This window comes from Phaethon aethereus (genome assembly GCF_964289735.1).
Source record: "Phaethon aethereus genome assembly, chromosome: 17".
NCBI classification, from domain to species: domain Eukaryota; kingdom Metazoa; phylum Chordata; class Aves; order Phaethontiformes; family Phaethontidae; genus Phaethon; species Phaethon aethereus.
Genome location: NC_138593.1, coordinates 11,471,757 through 11,499,730, shown reverse-complemented (window position 1 = coordinate 11,499,730; position 27,974 = coordinate 11,471,757). Strand labels below are relative to the sequence as shown.

Genomic DNA, 27,974 nt, shown 5'->3' with positions numbered 1-27,974 from the left:
ATAAAGGGAGAGCAGACCTTTCATGAACTTTGAACTTACTTGAATGTGAAGCTGATTAGCTACAATAGAGACAACTGACACCATGATCTAAACACCCTGAAATTCAGCACAGTATGGTCCTGGATCTGAGTATTCTTGTTCACATGCATCTTTACCTGTATCCATGTGAGAGATGTAAGCAGCTTCAGGTTGTGTCCTTCCCCAAAATACAGGGCTGTTTCTCCATTGAGTAATACTGCTGAGTTGAGAGATGACACAGGTGTCCCAGCTCCTGGACCCCTGGGTTTTCCCCAGGTTTCAGATGACTCCTCCTCACAGATAATTGCTTACCATCATCATCTAAAAGTACTACATCTTCCATGACTAGATTTACAGGTACAACCACTTAAAAAAAAAAAAAGTATTCACACACAGTGAGGTAAATATGTGGGTTTATTGCAGCCAAGCCACTCCTTTCCTTGCTCATTCCTTCTCAGACATCTGCTCGTGGATGTTAAAACCCTGAGCACCTTTGGCAGGGGGATTGAACTCTGAAATCTGCAGCACCTGTAGCAGAGGAGCAATATTTGGGAAGGAATTGTTGTCCGAGGAAAAGAAACAGCTTCAACTTGTGTCCCTTGGGAGACAAGTGAATCTGAAGTTATATATTATATAAGTCGTAGGGGATGACAGCAGTTTATCATTAACCTGCACTCTGCAAGAAGCATATAAAGAGAGGAAGAAGAAGAAAGCCAGAGAAGCAGCCAGGATGGAATCCAACATAAGGATCAACAATCCTGCGGACATCTCTGTTATTGTCATCTATTTTTTGGTAGTCCTGGCAGTGGGACTATGGGTAGGTTGGGATTTTTTTTTTTTTTTTTTTTTTACACTTAATGAGCAGGTAGTTTATAGGGTCCTGGGAAAACAGCTCAGTAAAAGGAAATGTATAATTGTGTAAAGATTTTGGTGCCTAATTGAGATAGTTAAGTGCCTGGTGGGGAGAATGTGGGTATTTACTGGAGAGGGGATGGTGACCTGGGGAGCCATCCGTTTAGGTGTATGAATGGAACTGGTGGGGAAGGTGGAGTAATGAGGTTTGTGTGGGGAAGGAGCTGAGAGATCTGCTCAGTAAAGGTCAGGGCAGCTAGAGCCCGTGTTAGAAAGCGGGCTAGAGGCGACCGGATGGGGCTTAGCACCGCGGAGCACGGGACTGCAGTGAGAGTTGGTGGTGAGAGGTGGTGCCACAGAAGTAGTGAGAAGGAGTCGCAGGGAGAAGAACGGAGGTGAAGCCGATGTGCGGGGAGGGCAGTATGGTGGTGTGACAGTAAAGCCGCAGCTGTGGCTGTGTGGCAAGTGATGGCAATGACTTTCTGTTCATGAGCTAAGCACAGTGGTGCCTCCTGCCCCAGCTCAGGCAATGCTGAGTGTGCTGAGGATTGCAAGGGAAAACTTGGTGCCTAATCCGAAAACAAAGCCCAGTGCTTTCACAGCTAATGGAGAAAGGCAGATACAATCCTACTGGTGTAACCTCGGTGCTGAAGTGTTTGGAGATAATATGCCAATACTGTGAGCTACAAAGCTGTAAACAGTGGAATGTCTCTAAATTTCAGTTTCCTTAGGGCAAGCTTTCTTGATCACCTGCACACCAGACCATTAACAAGCGGAGAGGAGGCATTGTCCCTCAGTAATCCTCTGCTTGCCAGGAGCATCCCAGGGGTTCATTTCACAGTGCAGAGGAGTCAGCTGCAAAACAAACCTCCCTTTCCAGCAGCCTGGCAATGTTTTGAAGAGCACCAAAAATCTGGGGTGTGCACAAAAGGGACACAACCTTTTCTTTACCTCTTCATCATGGTAGTAGATGCCAAAAATGTAGCAAAAAATCTGAAGCTCCCAGTATACCTGAACACCTTGCTGTCTTTTGGGAGGGAGCTGGGTCTTTGTCACAGAATTCTGTCTGTTGCTGTAGCTGAAGTTTGTTTTAAAGGTCTGTGACAAAAAAGGGCTCATCTGTGGCTTGTCAGGCAATCCTGTGCCGAGTAATTCCTCTAACCATTTCCTTCAAGCAACAATGTCCTCTTTGTTGGACAAATACTTATTCAGTTGTTGTGTGTAGTTAAATGTAAATCTATTTTATTTACTTCCTTTCTTCTGCATCAGAAGGAAAGATCTGGCTAATTTTCCCAACTTGCCTGTCTTTATTTGCCTGTTCAAAGTCCATCAGAGGAGACAATGGGAATCCGATATTTGGATCAGGGTCAATAACAAAAATTGGACAAAGCTTCCCTCTGAAGCCCACTCCTTGACAAATACAAAATGAGCGTGCGAAAAGGAAACTTTAGTTGGTTTCTTTTCTTGAACTTCAGAGAGAAACAGGTACAATGCTGATATCATAAGAAGAAAGTAGATTTTTTTATATATCTGCTGGGGCTGGATAGTATTGAGTGAAAAGGCCGCACAGTTTCTGTTACTGAACTTGCGACTTACAGTCTTTTTTGATGCCTGAAATCAAAGGCATTACATCTCTGATGAAGTGTTCATATGAGATTTTATTTGAGTTATCTTTGTTTTATTTTAATGTTTTGCACTGTAACCATATGTGGCACAATGAAGCTTGAATGGTTAATGTAGACTTGGATACAAGAATCATTGCTCAGTTTTATTATTTCCTTCATCATAAGCTTGTTCTTTTTAGCCACTCTGTTTATTTCTTCCACTTTATTCCCCATGTATTTTATCCCTCCATTCCAGCTGTTTGTTCTTAGTCTTTGTATAGCTTGCCTATTATATTTAAGGTATGATTCAATCTTTCTTTTTTTTTTTTTTACAGGCTATGTACTCAACCAACCGAGGGACAGTAGGTGGATTCTTCCTCGCTGGACGAAGCATGGTTTGGTGGCCGGTGAGTGCTATATATTGTGTGGTTTATATAAAATATATGTGTGTGTATGTGCATCCACTTCCATACGACTATGTCTAGTCCTTAAATACTAAGTATCTCTACAATACTGTTGAGACTGTGATGGCTATGTCATGTAGATACACTTCAAACTTTTTCTCTAGCCATGGTGATACAGGGCAAACTGCACAACAAAAGCCATCTGATAGGCAGGGAAAAGTTGGGGAAGTTGTCAGTGTTGAGCTCTGAGCTGTCTTGGTTATGTGACCAGCTTGTTTCAACCTACATACATTGGTAATGTCAGTGTAGAGAAATCCAATGCTTTGCCTTTCATCCCACTGTGATTTTTTTTAATATTTTGAGTTTATTACTTCCACTTTATTCAAAGAACCTGGCACATTTTGAGGTTATCACAGAGAAGAATTAATTTACTGAAACTTTTCCTCGTAATGCTCTATTGTTTCCACTTTTCGTAACAAGTTCTGGTCTGTACAAGGAGAAAATCCTGGAAATATTACAATAAGTTATTGGTAAAATATAGTTTAAATTTATTTAAAGATTATCTGTGACTTCTGTGGATTTGTATTCTCTTTCAAGGTGGAGAAAAGGAGACACAGACACAAAATATGTTCATAGTAAGCAGAAATTATATTAGAAACAGTTATCTATTTCTTCTAGATTGTTTAGTGTGACTCCTTGGAAAAGCAGAAAACTTAGACAAACCTGCATTTTCTGAATTACTTGTGTTGTACATGCTTTCATGTGCTTGAATGGAAATCCTCAATATTCCTGATCTTGCATTCAGTCTCCAAAAATGTTTTTGCACTTCATTAAGACTTTTGATTCAAGATTTCACCTACATGAATTCAGTTACAGGATCAGGGAGAGCGAGTGTAAATATTTGTTGTCTAAAAATTTAGGAATTTTCTTGAAGTAGGCTGCAGAAATGCCTACACATCTTTCACTCTTCCTGTGCTTCAGGGAGTTGCTCTCTGCCTTTAGAAGGGATTGGGACTGACTTTTTAATGACATAAAAAGATTAAAGGCTAATGACAGTAAAAGGTTTTTTAATTTGTTATAGTAGATCTAAGAAAGTTCAGGTTCCACTGGAAGATTGAGGAAAGAGAAAGTTTCCAAGTTATTTTAAGATAAATCCCATAATTCTAGGCAGAAAGAAAAAATGCAAACAGATTATTCTGCTTAACTGTCACGTTGGTCAGTGGGCTGGTTTTAACCTTGTGCAATTCTGTATGCCTGTCAAGGGTGAATATGCCCTTGTGTGCAGATGTCAATGAAGGTGGAAGAAGCAAGGCAGGAAAGACCATAAAAAACTTCTGTCTTGCTGCAGTGGCACTGAGAACTCCTAATGAGGAGACCCAGCGAAGATTATCCAACACTGAGTTGTCTGCCAACACAAAACCAACAGATCAGCAAGCTCCCTTCCTCCAGTGGGAAGACAAAAGGGGTGACCCCACAGTGCAGTGGTTGCTGCTAGGATCATCTCTCCTTCCCAAACTCTGCAAGATGAGAATGGATGAAGTGCTAGTCATGAGTGCAGTCCTAGACCACCCCTTCAGTCCTTCCCTTTGGAATGCCAGGAGTGTCTTTTTGCCCCATAAAAATAAACCCTTCTTGCTATTCTTGCTGGTATCACTCAAAATAAACAAATGTCAAGAACTCAAACCACAAGCTAAATACCATGTCAGCAGCACCACCTTGGAAAGTTTGCCTTGGATAAAAAGAGATTCCAAAACACTTATTCCTGCAGTTTAGCAAGTAGATAGGATGTCCATCACCCAGAGCAAACTGGGCTGCCATGACTAGGAAACCAAGGAAAGTATAGAAAGTACAGTCAAGTATGTGACCTCAGTTTTGCAACAGCTACTTCTTCTGTGCTTTGACTTTTCTTTTGTGCCATATCAGGACCATGTCACATTTCTGGAAAGCCCAGCTACATTTCCAAAGACCGTAGATGAGAGGCAGGGTGGGGGAAGTTGTTTCATAAGTGGACTCTTATTTATCACATTTCTTCCCTGCAATTTCAGTATAATGACCCTTGCCATGTAATTGCTTTCTGGAACAGAGAAAAATGAAACAAAAAAAATCCTGCCACAAACTTGTTTATAAACTTAATTTCCTTAATCTAATTGCATTTTTCAGAGGTTATGCTATGTTCTATGCTCTACAGGGCAGCCATAAGTGGCTTTTCTGACCCCACAGGGGAAGAGGCTCATTAGCAGTGTATTAGGATCTCTTACTGACAAGCCTGGGAAAGGGATTCTATTCATTTAAATGATATAATAGCTGTGGTTTAGTAGACTAGAAGAGACTCTGGCAATCAAGAGCTGGAGGTTAGTACCACTTTTGATAGGGATTTTGCATGTTTGTCAGTCACTTTGCCTGATTGAGATTCAATTTCTCAGTGTGTAAAGTAGGAGCAAGACAGTTATCCTGGGCCAAAACTGTCCAGCTTCAGCTCTGATTGTTGGCTCCAGCAGAATCATGAAGGTTGCTTAGTATTTTACAGAACCAAGCCCACAGTTAGTCTTTTCTGGCTGTTCTGTGGAGGTAATAGGTCACTTCCGTGTTACTTCACTGAAATCACTGCCCTTGTGCAGTGGATGAGCTCACTCAGTAGTCCCAGTAGTTAATTAGGGATCAAGATATATAATGATGTTCTCACTGGTTGCCATAAATTGAAATCCATTGTGGGTTAATCATAATGGTATGAAATGCTGTGCCCTTTCCACAGTCTTTTTACAGAAACTGAGAAGAATCTTCAAGAAACTGGTTTTGGTCTCTTGGGCTTTGAGGGAATTTTCTTCAGGAAAGACACATATGGCTCTTTAGCTCTGCTTTTTCCACAAAGACACAGAGAAGCTTGAGGAAAGTGACAGCTTTGTAACAGTGGGCCTTGCAGACCAAACCTTGGCTTCTTTTATTAGGTGAAGGGGTTAGAAAATATTTGGCTGAACCTAACTACCATTGTAAGAAATTAAGTATCTGTTCCTGGAGAACAGTCAGCTTTGGTAACAGCCACTCTCACAGGATTAACCGTGTTTCATGCACAATTTAAAAAAAAACAAAAAACAAAAAAAAAAACCTACTTCAATTTTGAAGCTTTCCTGCTTTTTTGAATTTTGTTCTTCAGTTTCTGTAGTTTTGCAGACAGAGCTATTTGTGCAAAATTACGGATTACCTTACATACCTCAGTTCCTGAGGCATAAATGCTAGCAGGACAAAGAGTATCTGCTGGGCATCTGAAGTCCAGCTATGGTTAGAAAGATTTACTGAAGAGTAAGTAGGAAGCATGCAGAGTCAAGGACATACTACACTTTAAACAGAAATGTAACTCAGCTTGTTTGTTGCCACTTACGTGTTGATCTTTGTGAGACAGGTAAGAATTAAGGAAAAAAACCAAACAGATTGTTGCTTCAGTTCTGCCTGGCTTTTTTTTCATGGCCATCAGAACTCACTACTGGCACAATTTCTCTGATCTATGCATCCAGTTAAGTTTTACATATTCTTAGAATTCTCCCCACTTGCTGAATCTGACACTGCAGTGAGGAGCCAGGGAAGTCAACTCTGGTATGAATATGATTTGTATTTCCTTTTCTTAAGTTAAGTGGAATAACAAATTAACTTATTTTGTCAAATTCTATGCAAAAAATAGTGTGAAATCAATAGTTTTCAGATTAAAAAGAATAAAGTAATCAAAGAAAAGCTCTGGTAGAAAAGGAAAAGATCAGTGAAACAGATTTCTACAGAATCCATCAGAATTTTCCAGCTGGCTAGGAGGTGTTGTTTGTCTCAGAGGACAAAGGTGGAAAGGTATCAGATCAGCCTGCTTGTGAATGTGCTGTTCCAACAGCATCAGGCTTCTCAGAAGACAGAGACACGTTTGATGTGTATTGTACATCCATTTTTCTTGCTTAGTGAACTGGGAAGTGTATAAATGTGGTTTAATTTGGCAATAAAGCCGTTCATTTTCAGAGTAATTGGGAAAGCAGAATAAAACCCAACACTTCTTTCTTTGGCTCTCAGAGCCTTGAAAAGGGTGGCAGTAATATTTCATTGTAAGCAGTGTACTGATTTTTCCAAAGAGACTAAGCGTGATCCCAAAAAACTCAGGTAGGAAAAATTGTATCCTTCCATCAGGGTGAAGTCATACGTTGCAGGGAAGAGTCATGAGTTAAAGAAAAGCACAGATAGTGTCAAGGAGTAGTTCTCAAACAAGGGAATGAGAAATTTGTCCAGGAAATAGGGGTTTGGGAAGCAGCTTCTGCAGGTCACCCATGGGAGAAGCGATACCTCAGGGCAAGGCTCATGACCTCATGTGGATGTGAGGGAGCCTCTGCTGTTCTCTGTAAAGGGGCTGAAGGCCACAGGCAAGGTGTGCTTGGAACTGGGGAAAAGGGTTTGGTACCGAGCTAACACTTTCAAACACGAAAGCAGACAGTAGGGGAATGGGATATGTACAAGCAGGTGCTGGAAGGGAGAAAAAGCTGTCAGCTGTAAAGTCTGCACGCTGTCGCTGCAGTGGTCACTGATTTGCAAAGTACACCGTATATGATTTGGAACAGCAAGTGCCAGGATGTCAGTGCATCCTCAAGTTAATGAAAAGAGCAAGGTGAAACGGTTAATGAGTAACATGGAAAAAACAGAGTGGTCATCATCTGTCTGTGGTGTGGTGGTACTTTTCCTGAACAGAGTACTCTTGTTAAAACCTGACCTCTTAAAAGATTTTAAAAGAGTTAATGTTCCACGTTGGCCTCAGGTTAGTTCAGTTTTTTGTCCTCTCTTTCCCTCTTAGCAGCTTTTGTTCCTTTCAATCAACTTTCTTCTTTACTTTTCCTCCTAGATCTGTTTTTAAAATCAATTCACTAACACATTCACTGAGAACAGTTAACACTTCTAGAAAATTGTTCCTCCCTGTCATCCCCCAGTTACAGCCCAGTGTTCTTTATTAGGTCACGCATAGGTATGCTGCAGCGTGTACCGATGGCAAGTCAGGCAATTCCAGTAATGAGCCTTTTCAGTACAAAAATACCGCAGCAGTAAGTTCTTCAGCAAGACAGCCTGGGCCCAGAGCCCATCTGCCTTCTTCCCTCATCCTTAAAGTACTGCCGTGGCAGACTGGAGATTTCTTTCCCCTCTGGCATCAGCAGCTAACAGGGTGCACGCATATTTGGTAAGTGCTCCTCTTGCTTGAACCATGCTGCAGTTTTAAGTCTCATACGCATTTTCCCAGCTGTGAAGTCACGTTCTACCTTTCCATGTATACGCAGCAATAGAAAACAGTTTTTAAATTGCATCCATTATTAATATGTGTTGATCTTACTGTCCTGCTGCACCGGATGTTCCCTAATTCAGAGAAGAAAATTTAGAAAGTGAAGGTGGTATCTGCATTCACATTGTTTTGTTTTTGTGCTGGCCCTAAATATGTTGGTAATTTTGCATTGGTTTGGTTTGGTATTTTTCTTACGATACGGTTGTACTCTGGGTAAAGTCGGGAACATGGCATTGTCAATGAATGCTACAATATGTCCTGGGGTTTCAGGCACTGAGCCAAAGCTTACTACTGCTGTCAGTTCTTAAAGTTCTTCACTAGCTGCTTTTGTTACTTGGATCTGCTTGCAGTATTTTAAGCTTTTGAAATGGGAGAGGGAACACATTAAATAAAATCAGAGATTAATATGGTTAATCTTTTCTGGTGATTGCAATTCTAGTAAGCTAGATTTAAGTTTAATTATTCATCTCCAAGGAAAGCACTGGACAACAATGCTAATGCCTGGTATAAATGGTATTTGTTTCTTCATGGTCATTGCTGGGAAAACACTGTTGCTGTCACAAAGAGGTTAGAAGAAGAAGTTTTCTTTATTACCAGTGATCTCTCTGGCTTATTTGCTAATACTTGTTGCAACATTTATCATTCCTGTAGAAATGTCTGTCATATGACAAACTGGTTACATTTCTGTAGGGCACAACTGACTTCCAGAAGTGTGTTAAAAAAAAAAACAACAACAAAAAAAACAACAAAAAAAAAATCCAGAACTGAGTGAATTTAGAGACATAAATTTCCTGCCACAGCAAAAGAACAGTTTGCAAGAAGAATAGAAGAAAGCAGGAGATCAAACTGAGGAAAGGAGGAAAAAGTAAGCTTGGAAAAGGAGGAGTGGAATCCTCTGATGAATTTTATTTGTACACTGCATATAAAAAATGGGTGAGGAAAATCTATTTTGTGATTAGAGATCAAGATTGTGAGATGAAGAGCATGGCTGCTATTCCTGGCTTTGACATAGCTCTATAGAATAAATCTGATCTTCATAGGTGGATTTCCATGGTGAAATCCTTTTATCCTCCTGAATCTCAGGCAATTGTCCCTATCCTCTCAGAAAGGCTGACTAAATTTTTACTGCTACTCAGAGAACTCACTGCAGTGACTGCAGACCTGGAAATTTGTAACTATTCCTTTTACATACGTTTTAGGACCCTAAACATCTCCCATTGAGTTACAGGCAAGGAATATATTTCCCTTTTGTAAGGTGACTCCCAACATATTCCAACCACCTGTACTTGGGAAATACATAAGGAGAATGTGCCGGATGTAGGTCCTGCATATGTCTAAAAAACCCTTTTTAAGCACCTTGGGATCTTTCAACATGAGAGGTCTACCTCAAGTGAGAGCAATGGAAGCTGATCAGCAGGGTTTTTTTTGCCTACTTTCTATATGTTTTTCTTTTTTTTTAACCTTGATTCTTTTTTTCTTTGTAACTTTCAGAGAACATAAAAGAAAAAATGGAAGTGAATAAAAAAATATTCACTCGCCACTTTTCATCTTGGAACTACTCCAGCTCACTTGTCTTCTGCCTACAATACCCAACCCAACCTCTTTTTCATGCTCAAGTTCTCACCCTGTATCCTTCAATGTATGACCTTGTAAATTATTGTTAGGCATTTCTGCTGCCTTTTAATGGTTTCATTTTGAGGAAATGAAGCTCATACCTTTTCTCTTCATCTTTTCTATTGTCTGAGCTATTTGATGAAGATTTAGATCTTTTGGCACAATCTCTCTTTTGTGAACGGCTCCTGCCTGTCTGTAATCCAACATAAATCTTTCTTTTTTTTTTTTAATGTCTCCCCTGTTCATCAATTCTTATGTTCTCCTCACCGTTCTGTTTGTATGATTAGTGCAATATTTGAGGGTCTTAGAGATCCAGCACTTCTTAAATATAACTCCTTGATTTGCTATTGTTTGTACCTTCCAGAAGCACTTTCTCAGCAGATATTTCTGCCATGCAGATTTCAGAATTTAATTCAGTAATCGAATATCTTTTGACTAAACGTGAACCAAGTACAAAGTCTGTCCAACTCTCACCGATGATACATTTAGTTCCACAGACTGTGGAATATGAAAAAGGGAGCTCCAGTTTGGCAAGGGGGTATGCACTTATCGTTTCCTCCTTGAGCAAGACAGATCGCAGTCTTCTTCCCTAATTGTTTCCATATCATCCACATGTAAGTTAGTCAAGCTTTGCCAATATTTTAAAATCTCTATTGGTGTCATAAACTCTTTGCCTTAACTGGAAGAAGGTCTTCTGTGTAACATCCTATTCATTGTCATTGTTGTAGATACGATGGCAGGAGTCTCAGGTTTGAGCGGGAACAATAAGAGGGAGTCTTGAAAGTTGTCAAGGAAGTTGGTTGTCAATCATTCTCATCATCACCATCTGATAATAAGCATGAGTTGAAAATGCCAAACGAATATGATTTTTTCAAGTTACCATGAAGAGGACCTAAGAGCCAAATACTGTTCTTTCTGTTTCCAGATTGGTGCCTCTCTGTTTGCCAGTAACATTGGCAGTGGTCATTTTGTGGGAATCGCAGGAACAGCAGCAGCTGGAGGAATTGCCATCGGAGGATATGAATGGAATGTAAGTGGCATGCATTTAGGTGAACATATTTGTGACATCAGGATTATCTGCAGAGTTTAATCAAAATAACATTGCATAATAATTTAGGACTGTAAAAGTTTGTGCTTGGCAACACTTGTTTTCTGTACAGACCAGTAAGTGCCAATGTAATCTACTATTTAGCTCATCCTCCTTGATTCTTGTCCAAGCCACTGGGAGATGACAACCCTTTTCTGTTGAATGAGGCTTTTTAGAGAGCATTTGAACCAAATAAATTGGTGGGTTCTCTTCCCTATACATATCTTTTGATTACTTTTAAAGTATTTATAAAGAACTCTTTCAGACTGCAGGATGTTTGGAAGAATTTATCAGTTCTGTAATCTGTAGTATTTTTTACAGCATTTTGCTATGTAGGAATTGTTGAAGGGGCTTTGATTTCTTCACAGGCTATAAGAAATTTTGGACATCTTTCACAACAACCTGCATTCCAAAAATCTTTTCCTTTCTTCTTCCTCTAATTATGTGTGTGTTTTGCTTATGGTTGCAGTATAGGGTAGAGAGATGCAAGCTGACCTGAAATGAACTACTTGGGATACCAGGAATAGTGTTAACTGCAACAGCACAGGAATTCACAGATCTAAGTCAGTCCATTTCCTTGTATTGTCAGGCTCTGTGGGTGTGGATAATAATGCCCTTGTTCTGTTTAATTCACCTTCATGGAAGGGATTATACCATGACACAAAGGGCTTAATGAGTGTACATAAGTCGATACTTTCCTTGCATATAGTTCTGCACAGTGAAGGAAGCATACCAGCCTGAGGGATTTGGCTTTTTTCCTTAGCAAGTCGATGGTTGCTGCAAATAGTCAAGTACTCATATGATACAAACATTTAAGAAGAAGGATAAAGGCTAAAATGAACTCTGTGAGATGTGCACAGTTAATCTGTTACCTTTCTCTATTTTCTCTTTCTAGTCCTGTAACAAACCCGATTTCCCTTCTCTTTGTACCAAAACTAAGCAAAACAAAACAGAACAAACATTGCTTGAGATTTCATGATATTCAAGTCTCTAGGACCCATATTCTTCTTCAAACTTATCCACCTCTAAAGCTTCATCTCCTGGGAGATTCTCTGTGGAGTAATATCAATACACAGTGTACAACAATTGGTTTTTAGAAAGAAGCAATGATGCTTGTGTGTATTTGAGAAGATACATTACATAGTTCATTACTTATGACATAGTGGGACTGGTGTACAGGTTAATAGTCATGGTGGGAATATTGCTCTTGACTGTATAATCTGATTCTCCCCTTGAAAGAAATACTAAGTTTGACTGTTATCATGCTTGTGTAACTCTATTATTCCACTGAAATTATTTCTAATTTGTATTAGTATGACAGCAGAAGCTGACCCAGCATTTCTTGTCCATCTTATGGTTTTGATATAAGGGCAGAACTTAAAGGATACAGTTAAAAAAGCTCTCTAAGCCCTGTGAACAGAATAAATGCAGAGTGCAGGTCTGAGAGCAGGATTTTGTTCTATATATATCAATTTAAATATGTACAGCTCTGTATCATTTGCTAGCCATTTAAGTCAGAAAACTGACACTGCAATACAGTAAGATCTATAGTTCACAAAATACCTGTGGTAACACAAAAAATATTATGGAATGGTATTGTGGAAATACACAATATTTTACAAAACGTGTCTCAACCTGTACAGTACCTGAGATGATTGTTGTAAAACATACAGCCATCTCACAGAGACGCAATGCAGAAAGCAGTTAATGATCAAAATAATAATCAAAAGAAGTTGTACTTTCCCCAGTACCTAGATTTGCAGATGTCACAACATATCATTGCAGCATACCTGATTCTGAGTGAGAAAGTATCCTGCATTAGTGGCTCTGGGATCAAGATGCTAGCAAATAGGTCTCAGGTAGCAGAATTCACCTTCCTTAATACTTCCCAGAAATGTTAGTCTTTTGGGCTGGTTTCATTTTAACCATCACTAAACCAGTCTCTCTGGGCCTGCTCTGAAGAAGGCTAGGATAGTCTGGTGCTGCTAGGATAGTCTGGTGCTTTGATACTAGAGGGCAATCCTGTGAGAATACATCAGCTGTTTTTCCAGAAAGTGTGTTATTATCATGGGTGCTTCTCTGGGACATCTAGCATGCAATCTAGTCTGCATAATACCTGACAAATTTTTTGGCCAAGATTTCATTCCCAAATTTTCAACTGTAACTCAAAGGACAGAGCAGTTCCTCCTCCCCCCGGTGCCCACAATACCCAGGTTTATGTGGTTTCAGTGGTCTCTAGCTGCTATTGAATCTGACAAACGGTCTTCGGGACTGCTATCCAGAGAAAGAAGGCTAATTCAGCTGATCTTGTCTTGGCTACAGGCTCTGATATTTGTGGTTGTTCTAGGATGGCTGTTTGTACCCATCTACGTCAAAGCTGGGGTAAGTCAAAACAGTACGTTACGCTTTTCTTTGCTGCTCGTGTTTGTGGATCAGGTCTTGAATATTGCAAAGCTGTTATGAATGGCACAAGATCTGAACGTGCTAGAACTGTACTATATTACGTCTGCATATATTTGAAAAGTGAGGATTCTCTGCTCTGAGACCTGAGCTGAGAAGTACTTGGTACTCTCTCCTTGTTCTCCTTTGATTCCTGGAGCTGCTCTTCCTTTGCAACTACATTTGCAGCTCCCCTCCCTTTGCCCTCCACTCTTACAGTATCTGAGTAGCAAAAAACTTCTTCTAATTTGCTTTATATCTGTTCCCCATTATCTGAAACCTTATCTATCCTCCCATCTAGGTGGTGACAATGCCAGAGTATCTGAAGAAGCGTTTTGGTGGGAAACGGATTCAGGTCTACCTGTCAGTCCTTTCTCTGATCCTGTATATTTTCACAAAGATCTCAGTAAGTAAAACCTTTACAGCATTTCTTCCATCCTACATTGATCTAAAGAAAAGAAACTCCCGTTTACAATATTGCTCACACAGTTGGTCAATTGTTTCTGATTTGGAGCCCTTCATTGAATTAAGGACTGTAAAAATATGATTTTGTGTTTTCTTTATCCTGTCTAGTAAGATTGTGTATCCGGATCTCTTCTGCAATCCAAGTGTTTTCCTTCCTGGCAACGTCTCTTGACTCTTGTGCTTTCTCTTTCTTTTTTAGGTTTTAAGGTTTACTTCTACTTATGCTGTCCTCTAGAACAAGTTAGGGTGGAGGGAAACTTGTATTGTATTACAGTCTATTATCCTACAGATCCGGGAAACATGTAGTGGGATGTTCTATCCCCAAACTTCATATTTATCTGTCTTAGCATCCTCTGGTGAACATGCCATCAGTAATATAGATGAGGAAAAAGAGCAAGAGGGCTATGGAGAAAAAATGATTAATAGGAATTAGAAAATAAAGGAGTGGGGAAATGTAAAGGAGGGAAATTATAACAGCTGAGGTGAAAGGAGGGAAGAGGAGAGATTCTGCTAATGGGCAAGTGGTTGATATAAAGTTTAAGGTGCTATGAAGTTAATATTTATTAAGTAAGTGGTTGTGTTGCCGTGAAGTATTGAAGGGAGCCGGTATTTTCCATATATCTTGAAACTACCAAGCCTCTAAAGAAGTCCACAGTTCAGGCATACCTCAATCTGTTGTTTTGCAGAAGTTGCCATGGCAGATTACTCTTTGCCCTCTGAATGGGAGCTGAGTGATAATAGTGCAATTTAAGCTAAAAGATTGGCCTTTTGCTCTCATTCTCACATCTTCATGATAACTGATCCTTAGAAAGGTTATAAATTAAACAGATTGGTACTAGGGAGCTGGCCTCAAAGTTGGATTTCCGTATATTTCAAAAGGATTAGTTAATTTGCTGTTGTTGTTCTTAACTACCATAATCAGAAATCCCAGGTATGACACAGAGTTCTGGCAGCTCTAGCAGCTGAGAAACTCTTCCAGTCATATGACTCACAGTCCTATTCTGCAACTCATGTTTGTAATGAGCCCATCAAGGTGTTACGTAGGTTCTGAATTTACTATCTATCTTTTATTTTCAGCCTCTACCATGCCTAAGGATCTGATTGTGGGATTTCACCCCATTTCAGTTGGAGGGTTTTGCTTCCAGGCAAGACAGGTTCTCCATTTAAGCTTGCAGTGTGGTCATGAGGCTGAAGCACCCTCTCCTGCTCTTGTGGTCCTCTCTTGTTAGGGAGCAAAGCAATAGTCAAGAGACCCATACAGCAGCAGATTAACTGGGCCCCACTCTACCAGTGGCCTATGCCAACTTCCCATCAACCCAGTTATTCCAGAAGTGTGTGGGGAATTGCCATGGGGCTGGGTCCCTGTGCCATGCAGGGGAAAAATCTGATGCACAATTTTCTCTAACCATTTCTCTTGTTTCCCCCATCTGCCCAGAACAACTCTGACAGTGTCTGTCCCACGTACAAATGTGGCTCAGATTTCTGTAGTATATAAACATGTCTTCTGCATTGTTGTCTTATGTCACTGTATTCAGTAGATTGAATTTGGATTTGCCCAGGTCTGATTTACTTGCCGTATCTTATTCAGACAGTCAAAGTCCTTGGAGGTTTCAGGTACAGCCAGAGGTTGTCAGAGTAGGTTTTTCTATACCATGCTATGCCAGACCATGCCCAAATTGTCTACAGATGAACCAGCTCCAGAAACAGAAAGGGAAGGGCTGATCCATCCTGGACCATAGCTAACTACTTTGTGCTGTGTAGATGTACGCATGCTATGTGAAGCTAGCACAGATCTCTCTTGCCAGAGGCACGTTGTATATCAAACATACCCATGTGTTGACAATCCATGCCATAGCCGACTTGGAGATTTGCATTTTACTTCCTTGACTGATGCCTTTGCAAACACTCTCTTGTGATCTTTGGGGCTTACTGAGATTTGATAAAGAAGGATGGGTTTCTGCCCTGCCCTTAACAGGCAGTTACACCTATCAGTTTGACTGGCCGTGACACTTACTGCCACTTACCCTTGTACAAGAGTGGCATCTTGTTTCTGGCATAGTTATTTCATATGCTGCTTCCTTGATGTGTTAACATATCATCTAATGTTCTTATATAATTATTACGATGCTTTTCAATGAACAATGTAATATGTCAGGTCACGTAACTCCTGGCATGCTCTTTCCGGCACAGTGCCCACCACCATGTAATGATCAGATTCCCTTTGCACACCTCTGTACAAGGTCATTACCATTTCCCTTTTCCTGCACATTTTCTGTGTATTTTTTGTTGATTTCTTACCTTGGTTTGTGGCTAATCAACCACTTGCCAGACAAGGCTGTGCTGCAAGGTGTTGATCTTTGGGATCAGGACACATGTGATCTTTGAGCCCAAAGGATTTCTGTTGCACAGGTGCCTCACATGTACATGCTTCCTAAGCATGCAGTGCTTTGTGAGTAATGCCCATAGCAGCTTTCAGGGGCTTGCTAGCCACTCGTGTTGCTGATACTAGTCATTATGCCAAAGAAAATGGCCTAGTAAAAATAAAATCTTGATGGAGAGTAATTGACTAAATTATGACAAGACAAAAGGAAATTAAGACCTGAAAGCTTTTGAAGAAATCAGAAATTGTAAACTGGAATTTCTAAATGTGTTACAGCATTTTCTTTACAATCATTGTGCATAATTTCAGTAGTAAGTGTACGGGCATAGACTTACCAGGGGGAAGAGGAGGGAGAAGGATAACCTCCTCTTAGGGCTGCACAGTGTAGGGGGTAAGGAATATGTGCCACTGCCCTGACTCCCATGTTAACATTGCAGGTGGATTCACTCCGTTGGCATGTGTTCTGCCAGTTGTTCCTGCGTAGTCTTTGGAGAGATAGCTTGTAATGTAAAGGAAAGATTTATTCTATTTGGAGATAAGATAAAGATTAAATTGTGTCCATAAAAGAGTATAAATGGAGAAACAAGGAAATATTGATAGGCAATAAGTGAAGTTGGAAGGTAACTCAGCAATTCAAAGAAGCTGATACATTGCTCAGGATGCTAAATAATTAACTATACATTTCTTTCTGAGGAGTCATTTTAGGACCATTAATATTTAATGATATGTAGACTAAACTAAAGCCAAGAACAATAAAAGAAAGATCTGGGACATAAGTGGTGTGAAAAGATAGGAAAAAAAAATTCCCATAGAGAGAAGGGACAAAGGATATGGTCTAAAAGCCACTGGGGATAAGAGCTAAAAGTCTTTGGTTCCCAGTTCCAAACTAAAACCTATAAGAAATCATCTGAAGCTACTCCAGAGGGAGAGTTTTGGGAGTGGGACCTCTGTTGTGATTCACACTGCTTCACAGTTGTTTTCTGCATGTCAGGACAGTAGGGTTGGAGGACCTCTTGCTTCAGAGGTCGATACCTCTTCCTCATTCTCCAGAGTGAACCGAGGGTGAGATCATACCCTGCAGTCTCAGTTTCAGCGTCTCTGGAATGAAGAGGGTTTCTTCAACCAGCATCTCCCAGCTAGCCAGGCTGTGTAACTGCTTATTAGTATATCTGCCCTGCCTTACCTCAGTCTAGCTGTGGACAAAAGCGGTGCAAGTGCCTGTTCTGTGGTCGCAGGCTCTGGCTGTCCTGCAGCCTGGCCTGTGGAACCTCCTGCTCCTCCAGCGAGCTGCCACCCAGCAGTAATTGTCTGTGCAGGCTTTACCCCAGGGCATGTGTAATATTGTTCATCTCTCTTTCTCAGACCCTGCATATAGGCAGTTCCTGCAGCATTTTGCAGCTCCTGAGCTTGCTGAACGCCACTAGGACTTGATAAGATTGCCTGTATAGAGCCCTTGTACAGGTGGTGTGGAACACAGAAAGGAGGCATGCAGGTGGGATTGGAGATGAGCCCATGAACTGGATGCTCAGGAGCAAGGATAGGTACAAATGCAAACCTCTAATGAAGGCATAATTTACAGTAATGCATTACAAGTGCACTGGGGTACATTATTCTGATTGCGAACTTGGATAAATAACGTTGATGCAAATTATCTCTAAATCAGGAACTGATTTAACATGATTAAAATCCCAGAGTGTTACTCTGAAACCTGAACAATTCCTTTCTTACACAAGACCTAAAGGTCTCTTCTGTTAGCCAACTGATGTCAATTATTCTGACAGGAACTTAAAAATAGAGATAATATAAGATGTTTGCCTTTAATCACCATTTGTCCTGAACCAGCAAGACTAGCTATACCACATGTATGCAAACAGTAAAAAAAAAAAACCAGTAAGAGACTTATAGAGTAGCATTAAATGAAGAGAACCATGACGTGTCTTGGAGGTTTCATAGAGTCCATCCCTGCACATAGCAGCAAGTGTAACCTGAGTTTTAAGTAATTTATTATTAAGCTGTCTCTGAGTATGTAAGCACAGAATAGTGAGGTGACTGTCTCTAGAAAAAATGATCGATTGAAAAAGACCTGGAAATTCTTTGAGAAGTGTTACAACTCTTGTATTGAAAGCACCACAGCACTGAGAGGAGACTGGCAGTTGTACTAAAATGACCTCTGTTTGCTTTTTGATTTTCTTTTTTTGGTGTGTGTGCAGTACTATATGGGGTGGAGTTGTGTATTTCAGTACTCTTCATCATGAACGTGTAATATGCCATCATCATGTATTTGAATATTGCTTAATCTATCAATTTTTCTTTTATAGGCAGACATATTCTCTGGAGCTGTATTTATACAGCTGGCCATAGGGCTGAATCTTTATTTGGCCATAATTATCCTGCTTGCTATTACTGCTCTTTACACCATCACAGGTGAGTTTGCAGAGCAGTCTGATAAATCAAAGAAGTTAGGTAAGACAGAAGAAAAGAGAAGAGGGGAGGTGGGTAGGAGGGGAGAAATGAAAACCTGAAAGGGGAGTTATTTACAGCAGTGGTTGTTTGAAGAAGAGAGGTGGTGAGAAAAGTAAAAAAATACGATTTCCACTGATGCATTTGCACAGGGGCTAACCTATTTGTCTTACCTTTTCTTTGCCATTAGGTGGCCTTGCAGCTGTGATTTACACAGACACCTTACAAACGTTTATCATGGTAGTGGGATCCTTTATTCTCATGGGATTTGGTAAGTAAATCAGGTGAATTAAACTGGAATGTTCAACCATAAATCCCACAGTGGCTATGGAAATGGATCCTGCAGAGTGGAACTCTGTTGTCTTAACCAGCAGACTTCATTTTACATACCTATTTATCAGGGAAGAATATAGGCATATTGCCAAGGCCTTTAGTCACTGAGACCACTCCATGTCCAAAGCACAGGTGAATGTGTAAGGTAATATATAGCATCCCATGACAGAACAGGATTTGTGATGGCTCATGAGGTAAAAGCAGAGTTGTTTGCAGGTGATGATGATACTCTTGAGTAGTTCAGAAACTATTTTTAAAGAAGATTATAATTTCATAGCTCTTCAGATGTTAATGCATGAAAATTTCTGATTCAAAGTGAAGAGCTGTTGGTCACATTGCATGTTTTTTCCTTGTTTCTAGCTGCTAGCTTGTGTTAAAACAACCCAAACGTATTAACATTTTAAGTAAGCCTCGTAGTTGATATATGGATGTCATTATATTGCCAGCTGGACAAAAGATACGAACTGAATGTTTATGAATAGGACAATGTATGTGTCCAGAAGACCAGATACATTTTAAAACAGAAATCATACTGTTAAACAGAATCAATAGGAAGGGATCATAAGAAAGAAAGAAGCAGTGAAAAGATTCTGTGAATTGTAGTGTCCTTTGCTCATCCTTCTAGTTACTCAGCGCTTGGTTTTCCTTTAGCTAGGTCTTTCACTGAAATTAAATTATTCCACCATTGTTACAACAGAAATAACTTCAGACTGACCTAATCTGGTAAGATCCTGCCTTAGGTTCTCCCTCGGTTAACAGTGTGTGGAAATAATGTATCTTCATTTCACTTCTTGGCAAGGTAGTTGTAAGAGATGTTGAGACGGTGGAGCCTAAACCAACGTTTGCGAGCTATACAGAAACCTAGAAAGAAAGGTCACTTTGGTACTTAGATTGTGTGGATACTGGCAAAACACTGTATGCTGTTTTCTGAAAATGTTGATGTATACTGGCTAGGGTTTTTTTACATCCACATTAAGGAGGTTTTTCTCCTCACATTCTTTAGCTCTACTTGAGATTTCAGTATTGAATAATTTATTGTTACTTTTACTTTCTATTTTTCAGCATTTGCTGAAGTAGGAGGGTATGATGATTTCATGCAGAAGTACATGGAAGCAATTCCATCCAATATCTCCTATGGGAATACTACAATTAATGCAGAATGTTACACTCCTCGGAAGGATTCCTTTCACATCTTCCGAGATGCCGTCACAGGAGATCTGCCGTGGCCAGGGCTCGTCTTTGGTTTGAGCATCCTTGCTTTGTGGTACTGGTGCACAGATCAGGTAATGTGGAAGCCATATGCCTTGGAAATGCAGCGCACAAAACTCCGTAGTCTAGCGTGACGTAGGGGTTCTCTTCCCCCACTGTAATTCAAAGCTGATTCACAGAAATGGCAGTTATTTCAAGCCTGGTCAGTGATTTTTCAGTTTCTGGTTTCGAAACCCCTCCCACAGGGAGAAAATGGAATGGGTGTTCTTTCAGTTCATCTTATACACTGTGCCCAGCAGATACTGTGTGTAATCCCTTTCTCATCTTTTGTGTGTGACCATGTGTAAAAACACAGAGGTTGTAATGTGAACATTTACTTAGGAAACCATGCATCAAATGATCCCTGTGAGACTGGGTCTAGATATGATTCCCCACTCAGTAATACTAGTTCATTTCCTATTTGTGCAGCTTTCATGTCTGCATGCACAGTCTTGGAAGGATGTTCTTTATATGTCAGGTCTGGAGACTCTTCCCCAGTTCTCCTTCCTTTTCCCTAAAACCTACCATCCAGTTTCCCCAAGAGATCACACTGACATGAGTAGAGGAAAGTCTGCTCCTGCAACTGCGACATGTGAGTGTGTCCACTCTAGAAAGTGATCTATCTGCCTTCTGAATTGTGAGAAAGATAATCTTCACAATTTGTAAACAAATGAACAAAACCCTCAATGTAACTGTATCTATTGCTCAAGTAAATATTTTATTCCTTTTTGGCTTTTTAGTCTACTTTAAGAACATCTTGTGAGAAAAGAGTTTTACCTCTTAAACACACACTGGATAAATGATATTTTCCTTTACTTATTTCAAACATATCCTTTGATTTTCATGTAGCTTTTATTTTTCTTAGTGACAGAAATAGTAAATAGGCTCTTTCACTATCACAGAGGTTAAGAAGCACCTTGTATCTGGAACTTGGCATATGTGTTCATGGAAATGCTATTCTTGATCGAGTCACACATGCTTGCCGTGTCTCATTGACAGGTTATTGTCCAAAGATGTCTCTCTGGCAAGAACATGTCCCATGTGAAGGCTGGTTGTATCATGTGTGGATACCTGAAACTCTTGCCCATGTTTATTATAGTGATGCCTGGAATGATCAGCCGAATTTTATATACAGGTATGCATATGTGTAGAGAAATGCAAATTTCTTCTTGCTGCCTATTATTAATGCCAATCTCTCTCAATTTCCTATTCTCTGTCCCTTCCAAAATACCTGTTAGATTGTCATCTTGTCATCCAAATTGTCCAGGCACATGTATGCACAAAAACTAATTACACTGTAAGAAGCCACAGGTCTCCCCCTTTTTCCCAGATTCCAGGTTTCTGCTAATGCTATTGCTGTCTGTTTTATGGGAGAGAAATTCTACAATGTCTGTTTGTTACAGCCCCAGTCTGGCTGAACGATTGGAAAACGCTGTCCAGGACTGATACCCTGCTGGCAATCAGGGGAAGGGGGTCATCAGTCACAGACATATATTTTGGGCCATGGACAGTCCTGAGTGTAGTGTGGGGGAAATGCCAATGTCCCTTCTCTCTAACCATCAGTGTGTTCAACAGCAGGCAGAAGAGAGATGCCCAGGTTGGAGGGCAGGGTCTTTGTGTTCCTCTGCTTGTTTTTCTACTTTCTTTCCTTGTGTTGTTCAGTCCTGGTCTGACAAATTAATGCTGATTTTTTTTTTTTTTTGACCTGCAGCACTTTTCAGTATTCTTTTAGAGAGGAAAGGAAGGGTAGAAGCATAGAATTACCTTCCTCCCTGCCAGCAGACCAAGGATGGTATCAAGCATGTCAATCCAGTGGTCCAACACAGAGATAAATTTTAGAAGCTCTACTAATTTGGGAGCATCTGTTGTTAGTATGACCTTGTCTAACCCTGTCTCATGATCCTCTCCTCAGATGTGGTGGCTTGTGTTGTGCCTGAAGTCTGCCAGCAGTACTGTGGCACCACAGTTGGCTGTACAAATATTGCTTATCCAAAAATGGTAGTGGAGCTTATGCCAAATGGTAAGACACTGTCCGTGTTTGTTTGTTTTAGGAAGGGTGAGGATGCCAGACTGTAAAAACAGGTGACAGAGGGAGCCCAAGTCACATATTTAGCTCCAAAATTCTTCTTAGAAGTATGCACTATTAATCGAAGGGGTAGTCTGTGTTAGTTGTAGCTGCAGGTGCAGAGTAGCTACACATTGACAATGTCAGCTCTCAGCTGGCAAATACTGGGTGATGAAATGTTAATTGAGCTTCCTTTCTGTGAAGGTAAAAAATAACCTACTTTGCCAATGATTTATAAAAGACTGTCTCTGCCAGCATTTCTGTGTTGGAGGCATACACCTGCGGTCCTTCTGCTAAACCCACTGAGGTGGGAGGAGAAAATATTTTTTGTACACGTTGTCCCATAGGACACCTATTCAATGAGAGAACAAGGTACCACTCTGGAGAGGACTACGTATACAAAGAAGATAAATTTCTGCAGAAAACCACAGAGCTGGTTCATAAGGCTAGGAAGACAGATTATGATATTATACAGACCATGGTTCTTCCCTGATATCTTCAGTACTTCCCCATCATATTATAACTGTTGTACATAGTATTATTAAAATACTACAGTACTTCCCCATACTGTGTTACTAGATCAATACCATCTGGAAAAGTGGCTTACTCTGATTTTCAAACAGTAAAAGAAACTTTATTTTTGCCCAACAACTAGTTTACAAATATACCGCAAGCAAGCGAGCACTCCCCTGCAAACAAAAGAAATTATTTTTATAACTGCTGGGGAAAGTCTGCTTAGTACTTTTTTCTTTTTATTTCAGCATTTAACCAGACAGCATTCACAAAAGAAGTACCTATGTTCTAAAAGCTCAAGAGTTGCCCTGTCACTGCTGTAAACAGCTTTTCCAAAGCTCAGCAGACATCACTCCGCGTGCATTGCAAGAGCACATCAGGCAGGCATCAGGACATAAATATGCCAGACAGACTCAGAGCTGGCTGATTTGCAAGGGTCAGACAAGCACTATGGATGGTGCCACGTACTGAGGCTCTTCATGGAATGCTCATCCCAGTTCACATAATCTTTGTATTTCAGGTCTGCGGGGTCTGATGTTGTCAGTCATGTTGGCCTCCCTTATGAGCTCCCTGACTTCCATTTTTAACAGTGCTAGTACTTTGTTCACTATGGACATTTACACCAAAATTCGATCACGGCCATCTGAGAAAGAGCTTATGTTAGCTGGAAGGTAAGTGCAGCCCAGTCTTCCCCAGCCACACAAACATAGCGAGCACCAGACCCATTACAGACCGCAGCCTCCAAAAATGCCCTATGTCCCTGGGTGACAACCAGCTTTCGCAGTGCGTGGGCAGTGCAGCAGTGGCCTCCTGTGGCCAGACAGACTGTCCCACCGTACACTTTCCTTTTGGCGAAAAAAATCCACACTTTGTTTCCAATTTAATTGACAGTGGTTCATGAAGTAGCTAAGCTAATTCTCAACACTTCCTACTGCTATTCAAAGGGAACTGTTTTAAAGTATCTTCACTGGCTTTGTGCTACACCGTGCTACAGCCTCAATGAACTAGTTCTAGTTGATCTGCTATTGATTTGTCTCTAGACATAACAAACAAAGGGAAAAAGTTTTGATTGCATGTTTAGCTGTATGCTGACTGATATTTGACAGACACAATATCCAACTTGGATTTCTTTTGTTCGTTCAATGGTAATTGGCCATTATAATTGATTTTGCTGGTTGAAATACAAACCGGACATTTAAATTATTGATTAGTTGCTGTTTTTTTCTTTTCTGATAGAGGCTTCTAAGCAGGTGGCTAATTGATTATCTGGCTGTGTTTACAGGGCATTTATGTTACTTTTAATTGGCATTAGCATTGCCTGGGTTCCTGTGGTGCAGTCAGCTCAAAGTGGGCAGCTCTTTGATTATATTCAGTCAGTTACCAGCTACCTGGGACCTCCCATTGCTGCTGTCTTCCTGCTTGCCATCTTCTGCAAGCGGGTCAATGAGCAGGTAAGTACAAATTAGGAAACAGGTATGCTGCATGTTCCTTTAGGCGTTGGGAGAACTGTTTTTTTGTTGTCTATTAGCAACTACTTCCTGTTTATTTTAATGCTACTGTAGCCTAAGGACTCTGTGCTTCTGTACCCCAGGGCCTGAGGTTTCAGAGATGACATTGAAAATGTTTTTTGCTAATCTCATAAATAAACAGTCACCTAGGAATTCCTAGATAGCTCTGAAACTTAGGTTATCTATCACTTTGCTAAGGAAGTGTGTCAAATGGATAATTTATGAAGACATATTTGAAAGTAATCTTTTAGGGTATTGGTCACCAAACTGCTTTTCCAAACATATCATCTTTCACCTTCCTCTTGACCACTATATATTTTGTCAATGCTCTTTTAAACAAACATGCTGCTGTTTCATGCATTGTTCCCCATTGCTTTTAGGACTTAGTCTGGGAATCACTGATTTTGATTTGTAGAGCAGTGAACTGAGAAATATTGCACTTAAGCCTTTGTAAGTCAGTCAGAAGGCACAAGGTCTGTCACATGCTTTGATGGGACCATAGGCCATGGACCATATGTTAGTCATGGTAACTGGGCTCTCAGACATTCTGAAAACTCAATACTCAGGAATTCAGATGCTTTTCTATAGTACTAGGAATAACAATACTCGCCTATTGCTCAGGTTTGCTCCAAAGAGGATGAGTTCATTGAGAAAGCCTACAGAGAGAAGGTTTTTGAACATGGCTTGAACTTTTTTCTCACTATTTTCTTTTGAGACCAGTTCAGTGGTTATTTGTGTATATATCCAAGAAAAGCCTGTTTTACACACAGGGGATGTTCCATTTCCTATCTCAATATGGCTAAACCTCACAAACGGACTAAATCTTTGTGCCCTTTGTGGAAACTTGTCATTGACTTTAGCTGAAATTTTACCTGAGTAAGAATTCAGTATAATCCTCGGGGGTTTGTGTACACTGCACAAATTAAACTTGGATAAATAGGGGAGACAAGCATCAAAGCTTCTGAGAATTGGAGCTTTGCATAAGATAAAGTCCAATATTGTAATTACTTACAAGATTTATCAACATTTCTTGCGCAGAACCGTTCTTCTTTCTTCCAGAAATGGAATTAACTATCTTGTCCTACTCCAAAACCTTTTTGTAGCTTTGACCACTGAATAATTAAAACTGTTTTGTTCTTAAACACAGCATTAAACCTAGAATATTTTTTAATCAGGATTTATAAGTTTGTGTTACCATCATCAGTTTTTTGACTTCACAAACTCGGAGAATGGTTGAGATGGGAAGACACCTCTGGACTAGTGCCAACCCCCGCTACTCAAAATAGGGCTAACGAACAGGATGCTCGGGTCCTGCCCAGTTGGATTTTGAGTATGTCCAGGGATGGAGACTCCACAATGTCTCTAGGCAACCTGCTCCACTGTTCAATCACCCTTACAGTAAAACAAAACAAAACATTTACACAGAATTCCCTATATTTCAATTTGTGCCCAGACATACCTGTGCATCTCTTATAATTTGTGTTAGGGTAATATATACCTAGCAGCCAAACATCCACCACAAGTATCGAGAATTAACTTTTAACTAATTACTAACAAGGTCATTAGAAGATAAACCAGACACATATTTCAGGAGGAATGACACATGCTTGCTAGCTGTTCCATCATGCTAGAACTGTCAGGGCTTTATCCCTCAAAAATAAAAAGATACGAGAACAACCCTTGGGATGTGTAGTCCTGTATGAGAGCATTGTGTGGACACAGAGAACTTTGAGAAGTGAGCTGGGTAAGGTGTCCTCCGTATTCTTTCACTGAGCTGCTGCTCATTGCTCCTTTCAGTTGTATTAATACACTGAGCTGTAAATACGGTCACTGAAAGTATCTGGGTTGAAACCCATGTGCCAAGGCCAGCGTAACACATAACTACCTCCATGTTTCCTCCAGCAACTATTCAGGGCTTAGAGCTTATTTCCATGCCTGAAGTTACTCATTCTGATAACTTCTGTCACCTTGTCTGCAGGGTGCCTTCTGGGGCCTGATGGTTGGGCTGCTGGCTGGACTCAGTAGAATGATCGCAGAGTTTGCCTACGGAACTGGCAACTGTGTGAGCCCTTCCAACTGCCCTTTCATCATCTGTGGGATTCACTACCTTTACTTTGCCATGATACTTTTTGGGGTTTCTACCATCGTCATCCTGGCAGTCTCCTTCATGACTAAGCCCATTCCTGATGTACATGTGAGTATTATTTCAGTCTTGCTCCTCAAGAAATGGAACTCAATGAAACCATTAGTTTTAAACACCAGTACTTGGTGTACTCCCTCCTGACATTTCAGCTACCTGCATCCTATAGTTCTTGTAAGAAAGCAAAGGCAATTGTCTTCATTTATCTGTCACAAACCCTCAGTGACTCCCAATAATCTTGGGCATTGACTTAATAGATATTTGGGATGCCATGGTCTTATGGCTTGTTCACGTGCTGGCCAGACTGATTTCTCTCTGTGTAGTGAGGCTGTAGATTAATAAACTCATTTTGTTTCATGGCAGCTTTACCGCTTGTGTTGGTCTTTGCGGAACAGCAAAGAGGAACGTATTGATCTTGATGCAGATGAGGAGCAGGACAAAGATGATGAAAAAGATGAGGAATCAGGTAACTGTTGAATATCTATAGATTCTATCAATATATTTGAGTATCCCTATTTCATTCCTGAAGAAACATTAACGTGCTTGATATTCAAAGACATCCTACCCCCGCCCCCAACAACAAAACCTCAAACCCCACATATTAAATGGCTAGTAAGCTATTGCCTCTTACCTATCTATCAAGCTCAGTGTAAATCAGAAGTGAAGTGAATTTGAAGGGAGAAATTCTTTTTCTTAGGTAGCTAGGTGGCAGTTCTAGGACTAAAACAATGGAGGTGCTTTAGGTCAGAGGTGGTGTGCACTGGCAGAGATGCGCGTGGATCTAGCACTTGGAATGAAACAATGAGAATTCACTTGGAAATAGTGGGTAGTAGCCAGGATTGAAGGAGCAAGGATGTGGCACAAGGCACCACGAAAGCCAATTGCCAGACATCCATCTGGGCAAAACCACCTACTCTCCTTGCTGGGTTTCTGGTTCTGCTGCCAAGTTCCTTTTCATAAGTATCCTCAAATTCATTTATTTGTCTTCTAATGAAAAGTGTAGAAAGTATTGAAAAAAAGGAGTTTAAGGTTTGCAGAGTGATGTGCTTCTCCAATACCAGGCCAAGTCTCTAGGCTGCAAAAGGCGCAAGTGTCTTCTGCAAAAGGCTCTCTTGCAACAAGTAGAAAATCAGTCTTTTTCCAGGTGAGCTGTGAAAACACAGTATTAACTTGATTCTTGTACTGTCTTGTAATAACATGTTTCCATGTAACTATGACCATGAGTCAGAACTGCTATGTTAAATACAGGGATGTCCTTGGTCACAGAGATCTTCTAGTGCATGCAGTGGTCCATGCTTACATTTCATGACTAGTGTGTTATTCCTTCCAGTTAACAAGGAAAGTGAAGAAGAACCGGGATGCTTTAAGAAAGCGTACAACTGGTTCTGTGGCTTAGATCAACAAAAAGGACCCAAACTGAGCAAGGAGGAAGAGGAAGCATTAAAGAAGAAACTGACTGACACAAGCGAAGTACCACTTTGGAGAAATGTTGTGAATATCAATGGCATCATCCTATTGACTGTGGCTGTATTTTGCCATGCCTTCTTTGCATAA

General features: G+C 40.5%; 1 protein-coding gene across 3 annotated transcripts; it reads left to right on the top strand.

Moving 5' to 3' along the window:
• On the top strand, positions 1-27,974 carry SLC5A1 (solute carrier family 5 member 1; the record flags this gene model as incomplete). 3 transcript variants are annotated; one of them, XM_082007539.1, is made up of 15 exons in its annotated part: positions 1-835; positions 2,810-2,881; positions 10,708-10,812; positions 13,192-13,251; positions 13,610-13,714; positions 18,472-18,577; positions 18,804-18,884; positions 20,009-20,229; positions 21,194-21,329; positions 22,107-22,214; positions 23,293-23,443; positions 24,055-24,223; positions 26,259-26,474; positions 26,784-26,886; positions 27,751-27,974. In XM_082007539.1, the coding sequence occupies exons 1-15, from the start codon at positions 749-751 to the stop codon at positions 27,972-27,974; spliced, it is 1,944 nt and encodes a 647-aa protein (XP_081863665.1). In that variant the 5' UTR covers positions 1-748. The 3 variants fall into 3 exon arrangements, with proteins under 3 accessions (XP_081863665.1, XP_081863664.1, XP_081863666.1); XM_082007538.1 differs by having other exon boundaries at positions 26,784-26,892; XM_082007540.1 differs by lacking the exon at positions 22,107-22,214.